This window comes from Sinohyriopsis cumingii, chromosome 10 (genome assembly GCF_028554795.1).
Source record: "Sinohyriopsis cumingii isolate HCF-2022 chromosome 10, ASM2855479v2, whole genome shotgun sequence".
NCBI classification, from domain to species: domain Eukaryota; kingdom Metazoa; phylum Mollusca; class Bivalvia; order Unionida; family Unionidae; genus Sinohyriopsis; species Sinohyriopsis cumingii.
Window position 1 is genome coordinate 6384777 of NC_142970.1, and position 25164 is coordinate 6409940.

General features: G+C 34.7%; 1 protein-coding gene across 1 annotated transcript; it reads right to left on the reverse strand.

Moving 5' to 3' along the window:
• Window positions 1-5778: 5778 nt before the first annotated feature.
• On the reverse strand, window positions 5779-19084 carry LOC149789535 (uncharacterized). The gene is made up of 4 exons (XM_089973304.1): window positions 18892-19084; window positions 15865-15981; window positions 11554-11655; window positions 5779-5931 (listed from the first exon to the last, which is right to left on the reverse strand). The coding sequence occupies exons 1-4, from the start codon at window positions 18937-18939 to the stop codon at window positions 5812-5814; spliced, it is 387 nt and encodes a 128-aa protein (XP_089829430.1). The 5' UTR covers window positions 18940-19084; the 3' UTR covers window positions 5779-5811.
• Window positions 19085-25164: the final 6080 nt, after the last annotated feature.

A 25164-nucleotide genomic window follows, 5' to 3' on the forward strand; every position in this document is an offset into this window, starting at 1 on the left:
AGTCTTAGCATAAAATTCCATTTTCTGTCTTCAGTGTCGATTTCGGTAATTTGACAATAAAGTCTCGATCATTGAAATTAATATTCTGGTTTTGATTTGCTGTCGAAATCATATTCCACGCCAGTGTCGGAATTTCAATATGACTTTAATAAAATTGCTTAGGCTGTTGATTTTATTGGCTAGGAAAGTTATGATAGTACAGCTGAGTCCAATGTAGAAACAAATATCTTTTTGTCTTTAAAAATATTTTCAGGACATTTTCCCTCAAAGAAAAGTGGACATTTTCCTTTATGCAGTAGTGGCGCAAATGAATACGTTAATTAGTCTTTTTTTCTCCGGTATATACAATGAATATTTTAAATATCTCGTGTATGTTTTAAATACATGAGTATCGTAAAAATTGTGATACTGCTGTGAATAAACAGAGAAAAAGCATCTCAACTTTTGAATCGCCTTTGAGATTTTTATATGATCTCTGGTTCTGTCTGTGTCTGTGTGTGCTTCTACCAGCATACTTGCATGTTTACAATTATCACCATACGCATGCATGTATTTATTAATACGTATTGATGTATGTATGTTAATATGGCTGTAGATGCCAAAAATGTGTTAAGGAATGCATGTCGGATAACAAAACTGTATTCTCATATGTACATTAATCCATTTAAAATCTGTTCAATCTCCGATCTTAAGTACGATATGATAGATGGCGCTCGTGCTCAAATCATGCATTGTTGCACTGAAGATGGCGACTAAGATTTATGCATCCTTCTTGGTCGTGGTCGTTGAATTAACTCCCAAATATGCAGCACTATAGCTAGGTTTACTGATCCATGGCAACTATGGTTCGAATCGATGTTGTGGATGCATATACATTTATAAAAGTTGTTTCAAACCAGATTTGAAATGTTTTCCTTTTAGTCATTTACTAGTGAAGTTTTGGAATTGAAAAAAGATAAATTGTATTGCTTGTTTAAGTGGCAGTAGACTGAATAACTTGCAACAGTGTCAAAACCACCGTACAGTCAATCTTATAAGCCATCCAAACAAAGTCATGTTAAGGATACTGCTGAACAGACTAAAACCACAGGCTGAACAGATCATTGCCGGGGAAAAGGTGGGGTTCAGTGCAGGGCGCAGCTCAACAGAGCAGATCTTCAACCTCAGGATATTGTGTGAGAAGTACCTCCAACACCAGCAAGATCTTACCACGTCTTCGTGGATTTCAAGAAGGCATTTGACAGGGTAGAGCATACGGCCTTGCGGGCGACCATGAGACTGTACAACAACAATGCCAACCTCATAAGTAATAGAACACCTCTATGACAAGGCCAACAGCGCAGTAATCGGCAGCATAGGGGCTGATTCAGAATGACAGTCAGAGACAGACAAAGCTGTCTGCTTTCTCCCACACTATTCAACATCTTTCTGGAGAGAATCATGGAAGACGCACTTGATAAGCATACACGGACAGTCAGCATCGGAGGCAGAACAATCACCAACTTACGTTTTGCTGATGACATTGATGGACTAGCAGGAAATGAGCAAGTATTAGCTAGATTAGTAGAGAGCCTGACAAAACCTTTGCAGCATATGGCATGTAAATTAGTGCAGAGAAGACCAAAATGATGACCAACAACATCAAGGGCATCAGCACTGACATATCAGGGTCCAAGGTACAAAGCTAGAAACAGTCCACAGCTTCAAGTATTTGGGGGCAACTGTAACAGATGAAGGATCGAAGCCTGAAGTACTCTCCAGGATTCCTCAGACAACAGCAGCGCTGACAAAACTGACGCCCATCTGGAAGGACAAGAACATTGCACTCAGCTAAAACGTCAGACTGATGCACTCACTGGTGATCTGAAGAAAAAAAACTCTATGCCTGCGAATCATGTACCATAACAGCGGACTTGGAGAAAATGATTCAGGCTACAGAGACCATATCACCAATGAAGAAATACGGCAAAGGATAAGACAAGCCATTGGGCCTCACGATGATCTCCTGATCATAGTGAAAAAAACTGAAACTACAGTGGTATGGACATGTCTCACAATCATCAGGACTTGCCAAGACAATCCTACAAGGCACTGTACAAGGATAGAAAAAGAGAAGCAGGCAAAGAAAGAGGTGGGAAGATAACATTCGAGAGTGGACAGGCTTGACACTGAGTGACTCACTGAGAAAGACAGAAAATCGAGAGGAATGGAGGAAGCTGGTTGTTAGGTCTTGTGCGGTGCCCCAACGGTCTTCCAGGCTACGGGACTGATGATGATGATGATGATGATGATGATGATGATGATATTTAACAGTTTAAAACCATTTTGCAATGATATAATTGAGGTTTACCAATTAGTTAAAATGAAACAGAACACATTTTTTGCAGGGTTCATTTGAAGTCATATGGCGAACATACATGGCGTGATGACGAACAAAGCACATAAACCATAAACCATACAGCATTTTCACTACTCTGTAACAACACTTTTCGTAACTAAAGATGTTGCACAAATCTGAAATACGGATATGTGAATATTATCACATTTATAACCGCAGTATTTGCAGGAGTCTGTTTGTGACACATGCATTTAAATAATAGCACTTTCTGTAACTACAGCATTTGCACGACTCGGTAATACGGACATGGGAATATATCTCGTTTTGTAACTACATCTTTTGCACGAGTGCATTTGTAATACGGGCACTGGAATAATTACTCGTTTTGTAGCTACATCATTTTGCAGGAGTGTATTTGTAATACGGGCACTGGAATATTACTCGTTTTGTAGCTACATCATTTTGCAGGAGTGTATTTGTAATACGGGCATTGGAATAATTACTCGTTTTGTAGCTACATCATTTTGCAGGAGTTTTATTTGTAATACGGGCACTCGTTTTGTAGCTACATCATTTTGCAGGAGTTTATTTGTAATACGGGCACTGGAATAATTACACGTTTTGTAGCTACATCATTTTGCGCGACTCTGCAACAAAGGGCATGGGAATATAATAATAACATTCTTTCTAACTACATCTTCTTGCCAAGGCTGTTCGAAACACACGCATTGGAATAATTACTCGTTTTGTAGCTACATCATTTTGCAGGAGTGTATTTGTAATATGGGCACTCGTTTTGTAGCTACATCATTTTGCAGGAGTGTATTTGTAATACGGGCACTGGAATAATTACACTTTTTGTAGCTACATCTTTTTGCGCGACTCTGTAACAAAGGGCATGGGAATGGAATAATAACATTCGTCCTAGCTACATCTTCTTGCCAAGGCTGTTCGAAACACACGCATTGGAATAATAGCGTTTGTTTTTTTTTAATTTTAAACTGCAGCATTTTTACTCTGTTATATTACGGACAGTGGATAAATATCGCCTTTTGTAAATGCAGCATTTGTACGACTCTATTTGAGCTATATGCTAGCGCATATCACAAGTAAATTTAGTATTTGTATCATTTATCAACCTCTTTTTTACCCTTCCATGTTCTGTCTTTCTCTCTACGGCATTAGTTTGTTACAAGTATGATTTATAACTGAATCTGAGGTTGGGATTAAGGCCATCGAATTAAGGGAATATATTTTGTTGAAATACATATTTGAGTTTTATCAGAAAACGTACGAGGCATCAAATCTGTATAGACCTCCACGTAACATAGAGGAACCCCAGCTGACATGCAAGAAAAGCTTCGAATTCGGAGGCAATTGTTGTTTTGTAGCCGCCTATGTCACGTATTCTTGCTTTTTTAATTGACTCACTTTCGCTTAGAAGACTGACGTTGTACCACGGCAACAACGTTTCACTACGTTTGTATCTTCTAATTTGTTTACAATTGCCTCTTCACTGTTTAATTAAAGATGGAAATTCAAATGGCTTATGTTATGTTTATTATTTATATATTTGTAATTATTAATTATGTTATCTTATGTAAAATAAGACATAACATATTTTTTAATGAAGCCCGACCTAAATGGCTATTAGGCACTGTAAAGCTACTGTTTTGCTTAGGTTCCGCAAAACAAAGATAATTACGTACATCAAAGTCTGTTTTATAGTATGAGATTCCTATGTACTTGTTTGTGCTGATCGACGAGGCAGTAAAGGTGATATTTACCTGGCAGGTCTGACCGACGAGGGCATTAAAGGTGATAATTACCTGGCAGGTCTGACCGACGAAGGCAGTAAAAGTGATATTTACCTGGCAGGTCTGACCGATGAGGGCATTAAAGGTGATATTTACGTGGCAGGTCTGACCGACGAGGGCAGTAAAGGTGATATTTACCTGGCAGGTCTGACCGACGAGGGCAGTAAAGGTGATATTCACCTGGCAGGTCTGACCGACGAGGCATTAAAGATGGTATTTACCTTGCAGGTCTGACCGCCGAGGGAGTAAACATGCTATTTACCTGATATGACAGAGCGATGAGGGCAGTAAACGTAATATTAACCTGATGGGAAAGACCGATGAGGGCAGTAAACGTAATATTAACCTGATGAGAAAGACCGATGAGTGCAGTTATGATGATAACACTCTTCATTTTGTTCATAGAGAGACTGAGTCAACATACCTGAATTATAACTGACCTAGGTATCACTCAATTACAACCAGATAAATGTGGTTTAGTGATCAATATGAAATGTTGTTTTATTAAGTTCAGAAACAAAGCCTATCAATGGTAATTTCTTTTCTCCAAATCTACAGAATCCGTGTCGCACTTGCTAACTCTGTCAGCCTTACTAGCAAAAATGTTCATGTTTAACTTTTTGCATTTGTTTTTGATTATAGTTTTCAAAAGAATTTAGTGTTTTCGATATAGGTATGCTTGTATTTCTTACTCAACGTTTTGTTCAATCGAGTTAGTAGGGAATCGGGGTTAATTAAAATAAACTATTCATTTTCAAAATTTGTGTTCATGAAATAAAGTAAAAAAATATGGTAAGGAATTTTGAGCAACTGCAACAACTGATTAGCCTATCTTGCAGATCTCAGTTTCCGTGAGACCTATGAGCGAAGGCCAATGGAAACAGAGATGTACTGCTTGAGGAACAAGATTCTGGAGGAATTGCCACTATAACGAGCAATGACAGCCATACAAATGTCTTTATAGGGCCAAACCGATCTCTCAGAAAAGAGGATCTATTCCATTATTTAAAAAAAACTGTTTATATTTACTTTATCCTGTTATCATCAGGTTAGAAAGAATATGTGCTGGTCAGTATGTGTGGGTGTTGTTTTGTGGGTGTGGTGCTGGTGCATAAGGCTGTGTCACGGTAAATACGCTTGGGTGTTGATGATTAAGGCGGTGTGTTAGTAGTGATGGGTGCTGATAAGTGAATGTGGATGTTGGTTTGAAAGACGGTGTGTTTGTCAGTGCGAGTGTTAGTCAGAATCGAACCTCTTGTTAATTCCCCTATTCACGAGACAGTCCCAAATTGTTAAATCAATGAATACTTTAAACAATAAATTCCCCCTTGTAGCGAATTAATAGTCCATACTTTTAAACTTGTGGACCTTTATGAGACTGAACTACCATTTTCTCCCTTAGTGCCAGTTTCTAAGTTGGCAGCCACCTGTTAAAGTTTTTATTTTCCAAAATGTGGTCCCATATTGTTCAATTAAATAATGACAAATCAAAATAGAGTATAGATGGAAGAATAGAAATTTTTGATGCAAATTGGCATACATATTTACATTGTCCATCTATAAACATGAGAAATGTTGAGCAAAAGTTGTATATGAAGAACACGTTACAAAATAAATTGCGTATGTTACATGTATTTTATTTCAAAACCACATGATCTAGGCGACGGTGTAGTAATGTTGAATGTTTGCTCCACAAGCTTGTGTAATACTATGTTCCAAGGAGGCCTTGTCTACCACAGTCTTTGTGCCAGTACCAATCATTTGCAGGAACTGGACCTGAAAAACCAAAAATATCTTATGCACACATAATGCATTTAAACACCTACAAGCACCTTGAAAATAAATGTAAAGGTGCGAGAAATCGGTTTTAAGGTTAATGGATATACATATCTAGGAAACACACGAACCATTGCAGGGGAGTGTTATTTCGTTCTACTGATGCATTTGTGTGTGTCTGTGTGTGTGTGTGTGTGTGTGTGTGTGTCTGTGTATGTGAGCGATAGATGCAATCCTTTTAGAACATGACATGAGGAGATTGGTAGGATAAATGACTGAATGAACAAATGATAGAGTTTTTTGGGCCGACAATCAATATGTTCAGTCTCTCCCCCATGAAAGTTAAAAAACTGTATACTAGTCTAGACTGGTATGTTGGGTATGTTAGTCCTGTCCCCTATCTGAGACATCCTGCCTGAGACAACACTTTTCCAAATCACATTCATTACAGTTAATCCTAATAATTCATAAAAAGCAATTATTTTTGTGTTCATTATACGTTTCTAATTTGTACTAATATTATATTTATGTCTTAAATGTTTCCACGTTTGGTGTTTTAATGCTAGTATGCAATTTCAATTGTTAGTTCTTTTGAAAATAAAATAAAATTTAAACTTTCAATGGTTTTGTTTTGATAATATATTATATATACTGCTGTGGCGTTAAAATGTACACTATGCATATGAACACGTGTATTCAAAAAATATTTTAACATTAGCGCAATCATCAAATAAACAACAAAGTGATTATTTTGTTACTCAACAAAATGGACATAACTTGTCCTGCCTAATTCGTATTTATTTTGTTAAAGAACATTTGTATGAAGAATTCAAGTCAGAGTCTGCAATTAAAATCATTTAAGATAAGTACCTTATACACCAATAAATACTGTGTTGTCCAGCCACTTTTATGTGAAAGACTAAACGTAGCAGAATTTTACAATCTGAAGCCATTAAGTTTTAGGCTTGTTGATTTCTTGAAGTTTAAACCAACTGATCAAAACATCCTTAATTATTATTTTCAAACCTCTTGAAGTCTAGCAAATTTAATTCCATAAACACAAATACATATATGTATATATGCATGTATGTGTGTGTGTGTGTGTGTGTGTCAATGCCAATCAATGCCTTAAATCATTCCTGAGTATAGACGAGGTTATTATCTTATGTTTAGATTTATTATATAATAAATTAAAATAAATTTGATTATGTTTATTCATAACAGTTTAGGATGTATTATGTAAACTATAAATCAAATGATTTACCTTGGACACAGCAAGACTGTTTATAACAGTAAATTTTCTGAATAGTGCAAGTTACGTTTGGACCAGCAAAAGAAGATGTTTAATTTCTTCAATTGTGTTTTAGAATTTTAATTCGTTTTGTCGTAAATGTGATGTGAATTTAATGTCAAGCAGAATGAAAACAACCCTTCCAGAATTCACGAATTTCCTGAAGAATCTTATCGATGCATGGTTTCTTTTTTCTTTCCCAATCGGCTCTAGTATTTTCAACTTTAATACCAAGACCGTGGAGCTCTAAAAGACATTTAAGTAACATTTAAAAAATAGATATGTCATCTGCAATTTGGGTTGAAATATATTTTATATTATCAAGTTTAACCTCTTTGACTTTGGAACTTAACCTAATCATATCTCCTAGATGCTCGGCACATACAATGAAACATATGGCGTTATCACCTTGCCTGCAACCGCGTTCAACAGGAAACCGTTTTGTAACGTGACTGTTCACCGTGACATGAGAGTGGATATTAGTGTTCAATCAAATTTCTCAATTTCGGTCCACAATTGCAAAATGAAGAACTTTATCTGTATATTTCTATGAAACAGTATCGAAATCTCATTCAAAACCGACAACGAGAAGAAAACCAGGGAAATTCTTTTCTTCTTCATATTGCGTTATGACATAAATAATTCTTATAACTTTCCATCTATCTATCTATCTATCTATCTATCTATCTATCTATCTATCTGTCTGTCTGTCTGTCTGTCTGTCTATCTATCTATCTATCTATCTATCTATCTATCTATCTATCTATCTAATCCATTTGATGTAGGTACATCAGGTTTGGTACACAATTTTCTTAATTATTTTTCCAGTAGTTGCGCTGCGAAGTTTTATGTTATATTTAACAAATACATCGGCCTCCAGTTGTTTAGTAATAATTTATTCTTATTGCCTTTTGGTATAGAAGTTATTGCTGCCTCTTTTAGAGACGTTGATATCGTTCTTCCCACTGAAAACTGAAATTTATATAACGTTGAAAAATTCAGCCGAAGTTATTGTTCCTTCTTTTAGAGGGGCTGATACCTTTTTATCCTTATATGGTCTAAAACTTAGATAACGAATGAAAGTTAACTTAAATCTTTATAAAAATTGTAAACATTTAATTTCTTTGAAAACATTCAGAGGTATTGACATCGGAGCATGGAGTCTTGTAGTTTTTCATTTTGATAAAACTGAACATCAATTCATCGCACGTAGGTAATCCTTCAATTTAATTTTTCTCATTTATGTTGAATTCAGGTAATTCGTATTGCGAGATAAAAATGATATTTAAACATCTCGTCTACTTCTACAAGTTTATAAAGATTCTTAAAATAAGAATGTAATGTAATATTTCAAGATGATCTTTCAGTATGGAATCATTGCATTTCTTCAACTGATTTTTTGAAACATAATTCCTATTTTCATGGTTATATAAAGAGCGGGTTAATTTTTTGCATTCTTCTTGTAAAATTGCATTAGATATATAATCTCCTTCTCTAGCATTTTCTTTAAATTCCAATCACTTCATATATATCTTGGCAAAATTTATCTGTAGACCATCTCTGTTTTTCCTCCAAATAATTGTACCGCAGTTTATTATCTTTCTCTTCCAATCATTTGTTTCTTTTTCTTGAATACATATGAAATTGTAACAGCTCTAATTTCCATCCCAGAAGCCCATACTAAATTGCTGGTTATCAATTGCATTTTTGATCCATGAATGCTACACAAAGTTTGACGAGGACAGACACACAAAGCATATTGTTTTTATTTTAAATAATATGCGCTATTTTATCCTGCTTAGAAAGGCATTATTCTAGATCTCTTAACTTAACATTATGCAATTTTTAATGCATCATACGCTCTTTTTCTTCCCTCTTTTTTGATCCTAGATCAGGCCGTACAAAGAGTGTTCAAATCTGTATCCTACGTCAAAACCGACTTGACCAACATCATATATAAGTTTATCTGAAATCAAAGACTCGTGTCTTGTCTGCTCGAGTGGATTTTCGGCGTCGTCGAAAACATCTTTTCGATATTTAACTCTCTCTAGATATAAACTAATTTTAATTCATGTGGCATACCTACCACTATCTCCTTTCCTATAGGAATGTTTTTTTCATAGTTCATGACATTTCCTGCTGTAACTACATACACAATGTGATGCACTTGTTGAACTTATAGACGTTTGATGTATTTATACTAGTAAAACGTGTTTTTCTCTTCTATTATTACATTTAAGAGGTAACCTATTTGCGTTTGTATCTATTATCAAATGTTTCAAATATATGTCCAATTGGATTTCGACTGCTATATCAATTGAATGGCCAGTAAAGAAGCTTAAGAAATATAGTTATGAACAGATATCATGAATGTTTTTCTCTACTTTTGCATGGGGAAGGGTTACCTGCCAAAATATATAAAGTGCACATTATTGTCTTAAGAAAATTCAGAACATCACGAATAATAAGTCCACTGAGCCCTAACAATTTAGTTATAATGTTGAGATTTCATTATCTTACGACATGTTAAACGATTGTCTTTCCAGAGAAACAAAACAGTTTTCTGATATTAATATTGCTGAGATCATGATTGGATAACATTAGCCTGTTGATTAAATTGCAAATTTTTGAACTTGTGAATATTTTAATGTTTTTCTTTATGTAAACTATATGCTGACGATATCTCTGATACAGAAAGAAAGCGTCCTCTCGAAATTCTATGCAGGAAGGATTGAGCAGAGCGAAGCAAAGGAAGTGGAGTGTATGAGACCAAATTCGCCACGAAGAAAACATACAAACCAGTACATAGTTGCTGAAATAATCTTTCATACTGATGTGGAGAATAACAAATAAAAATGATAAAACCATTATTACACCTTCCAACTCACCAGTGCCTAAAAATGATATGCAGAGTACAAAGGTAGCTAATGTAGATACTGACTGTGATATATCCCTTATATTATGATCCACAATGATTTATTCTGTATATAATGATCCACAATGATTTATTCTGTATATAATGATCCACAATGATTTATTCTGTATATAATGATCCACAATGATTTATTCTGTATATGATGATCCACAATGATTTATTCTGTATATAATGATCAACTGCATGTTGCACTTCAATGCGTGCATTTAGCTAAAGCTGCCCAATACAATCGGAGCTGCTTGCTCGTAGCTTCTCTTGGGTCGGTGGTTCTTTCCAGGGTTTTCCCGGGATCTTCCTCCACCATTAATACTGGCCGCCATGTATAGCCTATCGAGTGCTGAAAAATGGCGTTAAACCCTACAACAACAACAACAACAACTGGAGCTATCTGAGCTTTCTGCTACTGTCAGACATTACAAATATCACACAAGAAGTAAATGTAACAAAACGTTGACCATGTGTTGTATACAATGTGGGTACCATGCAATGGAAAGGGGAATAAAACACAAGAGGGCCGATTGGCGAAGATAGATGAGCAAAACGGCAGAACAAAAGAGGATTCTGAAGATGAAAAAAAATATCTGCAATATTTAAATAACTTTCATTTGTTTCTGGAAAATATAAGCTAATGACCTTTATCTGTAAACAAAAATGGAGTTTGTATTAAATGGGGCATATATTTATGAAACAAAATTATTGTATTATGTAAAGAAATATATTCACCTGGAAGATCTTATGTAAATCATAGATTTTCGTCATTAAGAAAGTATTGATATTTAATGTAATATCGAGTTAATTATAATTTACACAATTATGTTTTCTTTCTCCTTTTCAAGTTATGTTTACTTCATTTTCAGTTTGAAACTGGAGTTAACGTATATATAAACTGGCCAGAGTTAATACAATAACTATGATATTGCATTAGTGCGATAAAAATACAAATTGCAACTCTTGTTAAACTTCATAAACGTTTCCTGCTTAAACGTATTCTTGCCCCCATTACAAGAGACCTAAGCATTAAACATAGCAAGTATTAGACGCAGAAGACACATGTTCCACTAAAACAGACTATTCTAGAAATGGACTGCAAGAAGTCTGCATGCTAGTTGACATAGGAAACTTCAGTTTTCGTTGAATCGCCATTAATTCAACAGCATTATAGATACCTTGGCGATAGTAAGGTTAGAAAGTAAAAGTCAATGAATGAAATAATTCAGTTTTGTGCATCACTCCTTTTATTTTTAAAGTTGGTAGTGGGTAAAAAAAACTGGAGATATGTGAATACTATAGATTTCAAAGATAATACACAAGCGTTTCTAAACAAATACCCATTAACAGTATTCATGCACACATAACACCGCCCATCAACCTTTGAACATAATAGCGTATATATTACCTCAAGAGCTGTTAGTCCGGAGTCAGTATGCACATCCATTCTCTCTTGGTCGGTCAACAGGAAGATGAAGCAATTCTTGTCTTTGTGAACAACCATCTTATGCTGTAAAGAATATATATATATATATATATATATATATATATATATATATATATATATATATATATATATATATATATATATATATATATATATATCCCATGAAACCATTGATATGACCTATATCTGACTATAATTCACTCAATTCTCCGCCAGGTTCGGTACCCTTCTTTAGAATGTAATGGGAAACGTATTTGTACCAAGTTTTGAAAAGTTGCCCGTATCAAAGCCCAAACATCCAGTGTAATTCATACGGTGGATTAATACGTTCAAATTATGTACTATGGCTGAGAGTTCGGTCATTTACTAGAATAACTATATTCGTAGCACATCCTGCCTTTCTCGCTAATTACAGCAATTTTGCCTGCATAATTCGGTTGAAACCATGTTGTGGTCACGTGATCAAATTTCCAATATTGCCATCAAAAACATACTTTCTACTTGTTGTCTGTTGACGGAAAAGCTCGAGATTATATGAGTTTTTTCAAATCATGAACAAAATTCGTTTCAAGATGAACTTTTATGTATTACAGCCGTGACATAATACCGAACATTATCGGAAACATCAGATATATTGGGAATGAAGTAAGTAATTGCATGGTCAAACAAGAAACACACTCACTGAAGTTACATAAAACGTGAACATAACGTGAATAACATTCGGTTATGCTATTAATCGATTTGAAATAAAGGCAAATCCAGATAATTTGATTGTTTTGCCTTTTTCGCTCACAAATTAAAAGTTATCAAAACTACGTTTGATAAATTTCGTAACAAAAGCATTGTGTGATTTTCTAAGTATTTCAATCTATTTTTGAAGACAATTAAAATAATTCTTTAGTCACGTGAAGCTACCTATGTATGTATGTATGTATGTATGTATGTATGTATGCATGTATGTATGTATGCATGTATGTATGTATGCATGTAAATATGGTTTATAACGACAATTTGGTCTTAAACTAAGCAACTGATATAAGCAACACAATCATGCCTGTAAACCTAATAAACAATTTACGTACAAAGCGAAATTTTAAAAGTAAGCATTGTGAATTAAATCCCCAAAACTCTTACTTGTTTTATCATAAATTCAAAAGTAACGAAGATTTCGAATGAATTCTAATATTTTTGAATGTTTTGATCCACCGTTAGTCTTGAATTAGTCTTGACGTACCACAATAATAAAATCCTGAACGTCCTTGAATGAATCCTCTATAACCTCAGAGCAGTATTTAGGTACAAAATGTTAATTTATGCTTTCTAATGTATGTATGTATGTATGTATGTATGTATGAATGTCTGTGTGTGTGTGTGTGTGTGTGTGTGTGTGTGTGGGTAAGTATGTTCCCGTATACATTTACACATATATACAAACATGGTGAAACTGTTTAAGCGGCTACTCTCAGGAACAGATGTAAAAGACGGATTTAGACTTTAGATAGGTTACCTTTTAGCTCAGGTTCCACTAAAGTTATTTTGTTTAAAGTATGGCCAATTTTCACTCCATATGCTTAGAATTGAAATAAATTATTATTTCTTCGATTTTCGTTAGTTATCATGGTCCCGTTGAATCTTCCGGTTAACCTCCACGATCCATGTCATTGCAAACTCATGTACATTTTACATATAATTCTATAGCTTCATGAGAGAAAGATAAAGATAACCATACATTGCAATGTATTTACCGCAAGCTAAATTATGAAGTCAATAAAGGTCAATGCAGATTTTTTAGACTTGTATTCCAAACTATGACTGAATTATTGTATTTAATCTAGCTGCGTAATGATTGGAAATCGCATATATTAACATACAGATTATCGGATAATAGATCGATACAATATGTTGCCATTGCACTGAAATTAGTCAAAGCATATCAACGGTGTATGACATGATTGTCTTTAAATAAAAACAAACAATGTGTCCAAGTGATTTTATTTGACGGAAACTGTGAAGAATTTCTGTACTCAATGTTGTGCTTTGAAAAACATTGTTCGCAGAGAATTTATCGATTACGCTTTTCTGTTTTTGACATTTGAAGACTTTACTAATACTCAGAATTCAGCGATTTCATCTTCACCTGTGAAAAAGAGTAATTATCCGAACCCGTGACGAAGTTTAATCAATTCCGGTTAGGTAATACGGTGGCAGTTAGTTGCAAGTGACTCGAATGTTTCACCGTTTTTGTATCGTTTAGAATAAATCCGGATATAATTTTCTTTCACACGGAATATTGCACGTATCTGCAGTAATATATTGATAACCTGATTATTTGAAATAACAAATGTTTTGCAGTTAAATCTTAGAGTGAAGAGTGGTATCTTGCCATACTTCAGTAGTAAAAGGTGCGGGGGTGGGGTGGGTGGCGGGATTTGAATAACTTGTCATATAAACTAATTCCTTGTGTCTCTATACATTCTGATCGTATGTTCGTTTGCATACTATTTTTTTAAAAATCTGTGTTGGTCCTTGTTATCAGATCCCGGTTAGTTTTATATCAACGGCGGATCAGAAGAGTGGTGTGTCGGCGATTGACTTGACGCTGCTTAGTGTACGATAAAACTGTATATAAACATGGCGACTTTCTTAGTCTTAATAAATATTGCCTCTAAATATTTTGAGAAAATTTTTGACTGTTTGAGTTTGTATTGGTGGTCCTTTTAGCATTGATGTAGGCATTCTTGGCTCAAAAATCGTTACTTTCTTAGAATGTGAGGAGAAGGCGTGATACGCACCCCTTCTCGGTTACAGCGAGTAATCAGGTACCGGTACTGTCTCAAATGTGAAATCTGTTTGCCACGGCACGTTGCTTTCTTAAACTTTTCATCTCATCAAACATATTTGATAACCTCTGATAGGGACATCACTGTTAATTTGTATTGGTAGATACTTTTGTATAACAGTCTGCTTTTGGATTTGGACAGACTGTAAAGTTCAGTACCGAACAAGATCTGTAGAAGTATACTGGGGAAATAATCGTATACAGTATCCATGTTTAAAATAATCGTATACAGTATACATGTTTAAAATAATCGTATACAGTATCCATGTTTAAAATAAACGTATACAATACCCATGTTTAAAATAATCGTATACAGTATCCATGTTTAAAATAATCGTATACAGTATCCATGTTTAAAATAATCGTATACAGTATCCATGTTTAAAATAATCGCATACAGTATCCATGTTTAAATTAATCACTGATGCTTCATAAGCAGACCAGTGAGTTTAAATGTAGTTTGGGCAATTGTTTCCTGTCCTGTATCATATTCATTTAAATCACATATATCAAAGATTTAATTTTCCTTTTAAGATTATCGCTGTTTGTTGATTACAGCGTTGCAATGAGATAATCCTCCTGCAATCTGATCCAAAAAGACGTAACTGTTAGAATAGTGTTGATTTGGACCAGATATGGATACGAAATAACAGAGTAGACAGTCTAAAGGTATGATAATGAAACATAATGGGCAGTGCACCAGCATGACATTGTAGCAGTGTAGACAGAATACATTCATACACGGTAAGAAAGTAGACAGCTTACGGCCCTAACAGGTAACAGAGTTGACAGCATACCTTCCCGACTGGGTAACGTAGTAGACAGTATACCTCCAAGACTTGGTAACAGAGTTGACAGTGTGCCGCCATGGTATGGTTACAGAGTAGACAGTGTACCGCCCTGACACGTTTACAGGTTAGACAGCGCACTGCCATGACATGGTAACGTAGTAGACAGTGTACCTCCAAGACATGGTAACGTATTAGACAGTGTACCTCCAAGACATGGTAACAGAGTTGACAGTCTACCTCCAAGACATGGTAACAGAGTTGACAGTGTGCCGCCATGGTATGGTTACAGAGTAGACAGTGTACCGCCCTGACACGTTTACAGGTTAGACAGCGCACTGCCAAGACATGGTAACAGAGTAGACAGTATACCTCCATACTATGGTTAGTATTTTAAGATAAATACGCTATTGCTTAATACACATCGAAATATGGGATAAACTTTTGCTAGCGACTAAAACATTCACCGGTTTATTCAAGTACCAGTTTGGACTAGCTTTGTGGTATATAATGGATGTCTATATCTCTCTGTCTGCATCAGTGCACGCTTTTATGTCCTTGTGTATGTTTTTTTTTCTTTCTTTGTGGATGTTTATGTGGAGAGAGAGAGAGAGAGAGAGAGAGAGGGAGAGAGAGAGAACCAACCGTCGTGTAGTCATAATGAAAGACGTACTGCTGCACTACACTTGGCTCATGGGTAGTGTGCGGCGCATTTGTGTGTGTGCCACGAGTGTGGTGAACCGTGTGATGAACCGTAGTCATCTGAAAGAGAAACATTCAATTTGCATCTCCACTAAACATTGGAAAAAAATACAACTAAGTAAATAACCATCACATTTTCATCGACGTGAGATAGAATTTTCTTGTAACAAACATTCCGGCCCCCAGCTAACTTGAACAAATATCTTGCTCTGATTTCTACAAAAATAAAGTCAACCATTACATTACTTGAAAATGAAATATCTTGATGTGGAAGAGGAGGAAAGTTACAGCCCTCCCTTAGAAAATCAAATGAAAATATACCACTGCTAGCTATAACACCTGTCCCGAAAATGTCAACATACCATCCAATATTACCTCCAGTATTACACAAATGTTTCACTGACTCCAGCAATGTACTTATTTCAGTATACTGATGGAATATGATCAGTATCAGGTGTGATTCAGGCAATATAATTCACGCTGAGCAGAATGGTGTGAACACTATCGAGTTTATCTCAACAATAACTTACTTTCTAATAACTAGAGCAATGACAAGTTTATCAACAGGTATTAATGTCAAAAATAGCATGCCACTGAATCATAATTAATACGTTCCGTTAGAGTCAATCGGAACATCACTGGGCAAGTAAAGAAAGATTCGTGGAAGTAATTAGAGACAATTGAGAACTATATTCGAAACTACGTTGTTCATATAGTACAACAAAGCGGTCGAGGAGGCGAAGTCACAATCAAAACATTGAACGCCTTTTCTGTCACAACATATGTGGTGTACTACGCCAGAGGCGAATCACCCAATCAATTTTTTAAAATGTATATTCCTGCCAATTCTAGTGAAGCTTTTTTTCCTTCTCATCTCGATGTAAGGATTGAGATAAGTTCTGACTGCATCGAAGCAAAGTCCATCCTTCCTAGCGGTTCAAATGTTTCTCTTTGAAAAGATGTTCATCATGGTATATGACTTATTGGTTTTGATTCTGTGTGATTTAATGTGTACTACGATTTAGGACAGTATTCCAGTTGGTTATTGCACTAAGATTTAGGACAGTATTCTAATTGGTTATTGCACTACGACTTAGGACAGTATTCTAATTGGTTATTGCACTAAGATTTAGGACAGTATTTTAATTGGCTATTGCACTACGATATAGGACAGTATTTTAACTGGTTATTGCACTTCGATTTAGGACAGTATTCTAATTGGTTATTGCACTAAGATTTAGGACAGTATTGTAATTGGTTATTGCACTACGATTTAGGACAGTATTGTAATTGGTTATTGCACTTCGATTTAGGACAGTATTCTAATTGGTTATTGCACTACGATTTAAGACAGTATTCTAATTGGTTATTGCACTACGACTTAGGACAGTATTCTAATTGGTTATTGCACTACGATTTAGGACAGTATTGTAATTGGTTATTGCACTACGATTTAGGTCAGTATTGTAACTGGTTATTGCACTTCGATTTAGGACAGTATTCTAATTGGTTATTGCACTACGATTTAAGACAGTATTCTAATTGGTTATTGCACTACGACTTAGGACAGTATTGTAATTGGTTATTGCACTACAATTTATGACAGTATTGTAATTGGTTATTGCACTACGATTTAGGACAATATTCTAATTGGTTATTGCTTTAATTTATATGATAAATAACTTAGAAACAGTTCTAAGAGATACAGGTGAAGACCTTCGATGTTGCTGAACACTGAAAGTCAAAACATAATAACAGCGCGTTTTCAGAAAACATTGTTCATTTTAGGACACAAAAACAAAACTTAAAATGTTTACGCTGCAATTTTTAATTAATGTATACTTTTTACTGCGCTTAGTTATACTTATCTGGAACTTGAATGAAATTTAATATTTAGACTTCTCTTAATTACTAATACAATTTATGTATCTTCTAGCAGGGACTCTATTTTGATGATACCGGAATGCGAAACTTTCAGCAATATTCTACATGTACAATGCTATATAATGTTATTGTGTCAGAAGTTATTAGTTATTTTGACACCCCGTGGGATATCAAGGCCCAGTCATTTATAAATGATCTACAGACCAGGCTCAGTAAGTGCTTTCTTTGTCTCAGTAGTTATTCACCGAATACAGAAGTTATTCACCGAATACAGAATTGATTGGCCAGATAGATGAAGTTATTGAATGTGCATTAGCGGAGAATTGGAACCGTTATTAGGAAATATTGCAAATTGGACAACATAAACGCCAATAGGATAAAATAAAATAATGGAAGCACTGTCATTCTCTAGTCACATGGATGTGCCAGGAACACCTTGGTACGTGTGAAATGTTATGTCTTGTTGTCGAAATACAATTGAGAAAATCGTTATTTAAGTCTACCAATTTATCAACACAAGCCGTACAGAAGAAAGTTTTGAAAGATTTTAACGATTGGGATTATTTTACCCAGCAGTAGACGTATTGAAATCCATTTAAATATAATTGCGAACACCCTTCATTTAAACACAGCATTTATTTAAACATTCGATGTACTACGGTAGTCTTCTGATTGAACGATCGCCTATGGGGTGATTCATAACTTACAAGATATAATTAAGTCTTCTCTCTCGCTCATATATATATATATATATATATATAGAGAGAGAGAGAGAGAGAGAGAGAGAGAGAGAGAGACAGAGTATAACACTAGGGAATTGAATGCATCTTCATCGTACATCGTATGTTATGTTGTGTAAATTAAGACATAATAAACGTAACGTTGCAATCATCAAAATTATTTACGTTCTGATAAAAACAATTGCGTACGATTTGATTTTGTGCTTAAACAAAAAAACAACGTGATTTCCTGATTATTCAGTTTTATGAAAGGAGAAATCAGTTGCGGCACACGAAAATGTTGATAGGCAAAGAATCTGCACCAGTCTACATCGAATGCAACGTATGATTATGTCAGTTTACATACCTGGTAAGACAGACCCATGATGGCAGCAAATATGACGATGCTCTTCATTTTGTTAATAGGGAGATTCAGATACCAGACCCGTGTGACAACTGGTGTTGAACCACATCGTTTATATTGGTCTTCTTATCTTCAGGCACACATATGTCATGACACAATATCACGAACTGATCCAAATTTTAATCAGAATTGAGAGTCGAATATATTTCAGTTTCTATATATAGATATGGTACTTAAGCTTCAGCGAGAACTTGACCTTAAATCTTAACATTCTCACCACTTGTGTACTTCCATACAAACGTGATCATTCGAAAAGATAGTCGCACACAAGAAAGCGGTTTCAAAGTTTGCAGGAATACGTTAGGTGAACAAAGTAGCAAATGCTCAAAAATCAGTAAACATTTGTTGTACGGTCGTTTGGTAGCGTTTACTGGATGTTACTCCTCTCCTGATTTGCCCAATCAAAGAGGACAAAACGTATAGTTGTACGATACCTACATTTCCATTTGGTTTTGTTAAAAATATATGATAGTTTTAAGAATCCGTTTTTAAATTGTACCAGGCATTCATTGCACCGTTCCTATGTTCTTGGTAGAGAGAACATCAGGAGAGTGCTACTTTCCGTACTGAGGAATCATCTTAGTGCTCTCTCAAACATTAGTTGAACTAAACATTAAAGTCAAATGTTTTACTTGTTTAAAAGTTTAAAAGTCATGTCTAGTTACAATTATTGGCTTTGACATGCTAAATATCAAGATGTTATATAGCAACTACGGTCGTCAATGGCCAAACAATGGTTATTGTACTGCTGGAACAGGATCGAACCCGTGTTGGATCAGATCAGGCTGAAAGGAAATTACGTGAATGCGATTTATATGTATACGCATATCAATAAATGAATGAATCTGACAACTTAAGGTGCATGGAGTCAAATAGTCGACATAAAAAATCATGTTATTAAAGTTTAACAACGGAAATATAAAATAGATACTGATCTTAAATGGGATCGACGCAAGCATAGAATTTCCAATAAACACAAATTCACGTCCAAAGGTCATTTTTGGCACCATGCAAATTTCACTGCGCACTATCAAACCCTTATTCTAGGTGATGAGTTTGCAAATTACTGTGTACCAAACAGCTTGTTGCAATTCAAAATAGTTTCCATCCTACAGACATTCTACGTACTGATTTGGGTTGCCTTCTCTTCTTCTTTGTATTTCACTATTTACATCTTGCAGAGTAACCATGAGTGATGTATATGATTCACAGCTGTTTCAAGTACAGCACAAGACCGAAAAGACACTGTTCATAAATATATCGAAATCCTTAACTAGTACTGTGTACTAGACAGCTTGTAGCAATTCAAAATAGTTTCCATCCTGCAGACATTATACGTAATGCTTTGGGTTGCTTTCTCTTCATCTTGGTATTTCACTATATACATCTTGCAGAGCAATTATAAGTGATGTATATGATTCACAGCACAAGGCCAAAACACACTGTTCATAATTATATCGAAATCCTTAATTAGTAAACTATAATAGGTGAAAAAGTCACAAAATGGTCTGAGGGTAATACATTTTACAGGGGTCAGTTTACGAAGCTATCCCTTGCACTTTAAATACGTGGCACAAAATGATTTATGTCAAAAGTAGTACACATCTCACATATTTAGACTTTATCTAGTACAAAACTATAAAAAAAATATTTGTATGCAAAACTAATATTATTATTACTGTTTTAGAAAAGAGACTACCTTGCGGCAAAAAGCATTACTTTGTATACGTTGTAAGTCATTAGTGTCTGTATTTCTATAACGATTTCAAATTTTGTACAACCTCCAATACATTTTTTTCTGTGTCTACCGGCATAGCATTAGGACAGGACATTACATTGATATGCATGACTCTGGTACGCTTGCAAGGTAACATAGCAAATAAATCCGTAACCCACCGAAACTGACCATTTCATATATAAATGCGTCGTATAATTTAACACAGAATTGTTCTCACACTCCATCTCACATGGGATATTAATGATTCTTCGAATTTACAAGACGATGGTGAATAGTAAGATAGAGCATATAACAAATATTAACAGTAACAACTCTATTTTAGGTAGGAAACATTGTAACTGTTTGAATTTTATAGCTCATACAACAAAACAATTCTTGTGGAAGCTAAATCTGACGGTCAAAATGACGTTCTTGCGCACATAGATCAGATTGTATATCTGCATGGATGACGTTCAAGATACTCTGTCTTTTAGTATAACTAATTAATATTTCACCCTGCAGACCCAGACCTTTATAAAGAATATAAAATATACTACCGATGTACGTTTAATACTCCACGAAAACATGCGGTGATCAGAGGAACAAATTTAATGTTAACTGCAGCAAAGGTTCTGAACTAACAAAATTGTTTCAATCCCATGATTGTGTAAATAATTGTTTTGTTGTGAAAATCCATTAAAGACATGGCATATATCTTTTTATTCGGTTGATAAAGGAAGATTTTGGATAGGAACCTGAGTATGCCGAGATGAAAGAGTGATTCTATCTTTTGTCAGCTTAAATGTTACTTGTCACTAGGATGGCCGATATACCGCTTTGGCGAACCCATGTATCTTTACGTTCACACAATAGACCATTCTCAGAATGTATTCATGTATTCATGTGACCCTGGGTCAACGAATCCCAAAACGAGGATAATTTAGGCACCAGCTTCAGTTTGCCTCGCAATCATGGCTGCTACAGTTGATACCGGCAACGGAAAAAATCGTGACAATTATTGTTGTGTTCCGTTGGCAAAGTCAAGGTTTTGGTACAAAATGAAATGTATATACTCATATGGTTATTAAATGACATGAGAGCATGTTATGAAAATGTTTATGTGTGTCTGTACTGAAATATGAATAATATTCATTAACATTGGGGTGCAGGCCAGGACACATACATAAAAAGAGCAGGATGATGCATTGTAATCCCCATCACCTACCCATATCTAGTAAGATAAAACCAAATATATATAGAACTAGTCTGAACACTTACACAGAGAGTTATGCGGGGGAAAAAGGCAGTTTAATGAGCATGTGTTTAATTTGGATTTTTAACGTAGCCTTGGCAATGCTTCTTTCATATCTCTACAATGTCTGCCGAGTGACAGTCTATCGTGATGTCAAACACTGGGGCATCATGCCGCAGACAAGTAGCATTATGTCCCACCCAGTCACATTATCCTGACACGAGGCCTACCAGTCCTAAAACTAACCTCTTAATGCTCAGCGTTAAGCGAGGAAACTTCTAATACCATTTTCATGACTCTTTGGTATGACGCAACCGGGTTCAGAACCCGAGACCCCTTCCCACATCCGAGGAGGACACTCTAACCACTATGACACCGGAGCGGTACATTATAACGACGCTAATGTATAAATACTATCTACATGCATACAAATTAACAGAACATTATAATATAAGTGGCTGACTGCGCTAATAAATACTAGTATGTTTAAAGGGTACAAAGGACAGTTTTCATTCACAAAATGTAATATCACAGGCCCATATTTTTGGATAGCTATATTTAGATAAAGCATACGAACATGATTCGCTTGACCAGTTACGTTAATTGCAGTTCATAGCAAAAGAAGTTTATGAACCATATCCCCAACGTTATACCAGCATTTTTCACATCCTGTGCAATGACAATCCTTTTCTAGATGATAATTGCGCACAGTGTACATGCATTAAATTCACATGGCTGCTATGATTGGCTAGCTCATCTTCCTAGACAACCAATGCTATTTCACTATCATACACTACTGTAACTATGGGAGGTGTACACGCCTCACACCAGTTTCAGGAACAACGCAAGCCAGAAAGACATTATTCACAAATATATTCATGCCTTTAATTAGTAAATACTAATAGGTGAGAAAAAACACAATAGACTTAAGTTAAGGCAGTTGATAAGGCTAATTTACGAAACTATCTCATACCACCTAGGGCTATAGAAACATACATTGCCTGGTAACACTGTACGTTATAACGAACCCATGTATATTTACGTTCATACAGAAGAGACACCCGTGATGCAATTCTCAACGAATGTAAAATAAATATCTGGCAAACAGCTCAAATCGTTACTCGATGTACATAGGACGCCATATTTTTTTCTCAATCTACTTATCTTAGCCTCGTTTTCGCGATACATTAATATTCATGAGGATCCCTTTAAGAATGGTCTATAGCAACGTATTTTAGTACACATAATTTTGTGACTAGTGAACTCGATTGAAGAGCAAGTCTGTTATTAAATAGAATCGTTCACCTTATACTTGATGCACAAGACAGCGCAAAATCTAAGAGATCGACGTAATTGGGACAGATACACCATGTATTCAATCTATAATCAGTATCGTGATATAATGTTGTAAATACTTTCTTTGAACTCATTTGAACCTTGAACTCATTTCAAGCTAAATTTTACCATATGCTAAGGGAGATCAGTGCATAAATGACAATTAATATTTGTGTCCGAAAGACACTTTCTGTTTGTATTCAATCGTGATAAATTCCTAAAACTGCCAAAACTGTTTGTATCCCATTCATAGTCATGTATTGAAACTGGCCGATACATTCGATTCATACCACTATATTTATTTCTGGTATTTTGATTATATATTTAACTAATTTTCAAAAAAGATGTATTGATTACGAAGAACTGTGGATTAACTGACACAGATAAATACATCCAGCTTCTCACCCGCACTCTTCATAATGCCCAGTATAATATAATAATAGAGTAATACGTGTAATATATGGTGTACTGAAACACTGTAGTAAATATTCTCATGTGATATATGGTGTACTGAAACACTGTAGTAAATATTATCATGTGATATATTAAGTACTAAACAAGGTAGTACATATACGCAACTAATGTGTTGTGTATTTAATTTGGTAAATATAGTCATGTAATATATTGTGTATTTAATGTAGTAAATATTCTCACGCAAGATATTGTGCACTTAAACGATGTAAATATACTCATGTAATGTATTGTGTACCTAATGTAGTAAATAGTCTCATGTAATGTATTTTGTACCTAATGTAATAAATTTACTCATGTAACATATTTTGTACCTAATATAGTAAATATACTCATGCAATGTATTGTATAATTAATGTAGTGAATATTCTCATGTAATGTATTGTGTACTTCAAAATGTAACAAATATACTCATGTAATATATTTTGTACCTAATGTAGTAAATATACTCATGTAATGTATTGTGTACTTAAAAATATAGCAAATATACTCATGTAATATATTTTGTATATTATATGTAGTAAATGATCTAATGTACTATAGTGTGTATTTAAAAATGTAGTAAATAGTCTAATGTACTATAGTGTGTAGTGTGTACCTACTGTAGAAAATAGTCTCATGTAATATATTGTGTATTTAAAAATGTAGTAAGTATTCCTATGTAATATATTGTGTATTTAACATGTAGTAACTATACTTATGTCATGTATTGTGTACTTTACCTAGTAAATATACTCAGATAATATTTTGTTTATTTAAAGTACGTAAGAAACATGATTCATAAAATGTATTATTTATGTAACTAATGCTCTAAAATACTCATGTAATGTATTAGTCGAATAAAATGCAAGCGGTTACAACATTATTTCAAGTACTATGAAGCGAATGGAATTGAAATTACTTTGAACGAGATAAAAGCATCACACAAATACCATCGACGTGAAGGAACGCAGCGACGATTTTATATATTAAATATAAATTTTTAAAATCTGTTCCGGATCTTTGATAGGTTTCTCTGTCGCATGCAGTTTAAAACAAGTCAGAGAAACTGGTGAAATGCTTTCGACATCTACAGATCCCTTCTTCAAGGTGGAGGAAAGATATCAAATACAATTAATCATCAACATGATCAATTTGTAAACTGCTTTGTTATTGAAACCGAAATGAAATAATATAATATTAATATGACCTATATCAGTTGACATAATTTAATAACAACACATTATATGCATAATCATTAAGTTATAATTATGTTTACATTTGTATATATAAATATTTGAGCACAATTTTCAATAATATTCAACCATGCCCAAAATACAAACAGTAAATGGTAATTCAGAGATAGTCGTTACCATAACTTCTATAGGTTTAACTTGACCTTGTCTCACTCTATGGCCTAAAAAAGTAACACAAGCACAGAAAAATTCAGTTTTACCTATAT

Bases quoted from the DNA above. Each gene is read 5' to 3' on its own strand.
- LOC149789535 (XM_089973304.1), bottom strand. From the start codon at position 18,939: ATGAAGAGCATCGTCATATTTGCTGCCATCATGGGTCTGTCTTACCAG. The intron at 11,656-15,864 runs GTTGGTTCTCTC...TATTCTTTACAG, and splicing joins TTCATTATGACTACACGACG to CATAAGATGGTTGTTCACAA. The intron at 5,932-11,553 runs GTAATATATACG...TTGGTTTTTCAG, and splicing joins CCGGACTAACAGCTCTTGAG to GTCCAGTTCCTGCAAATGAT.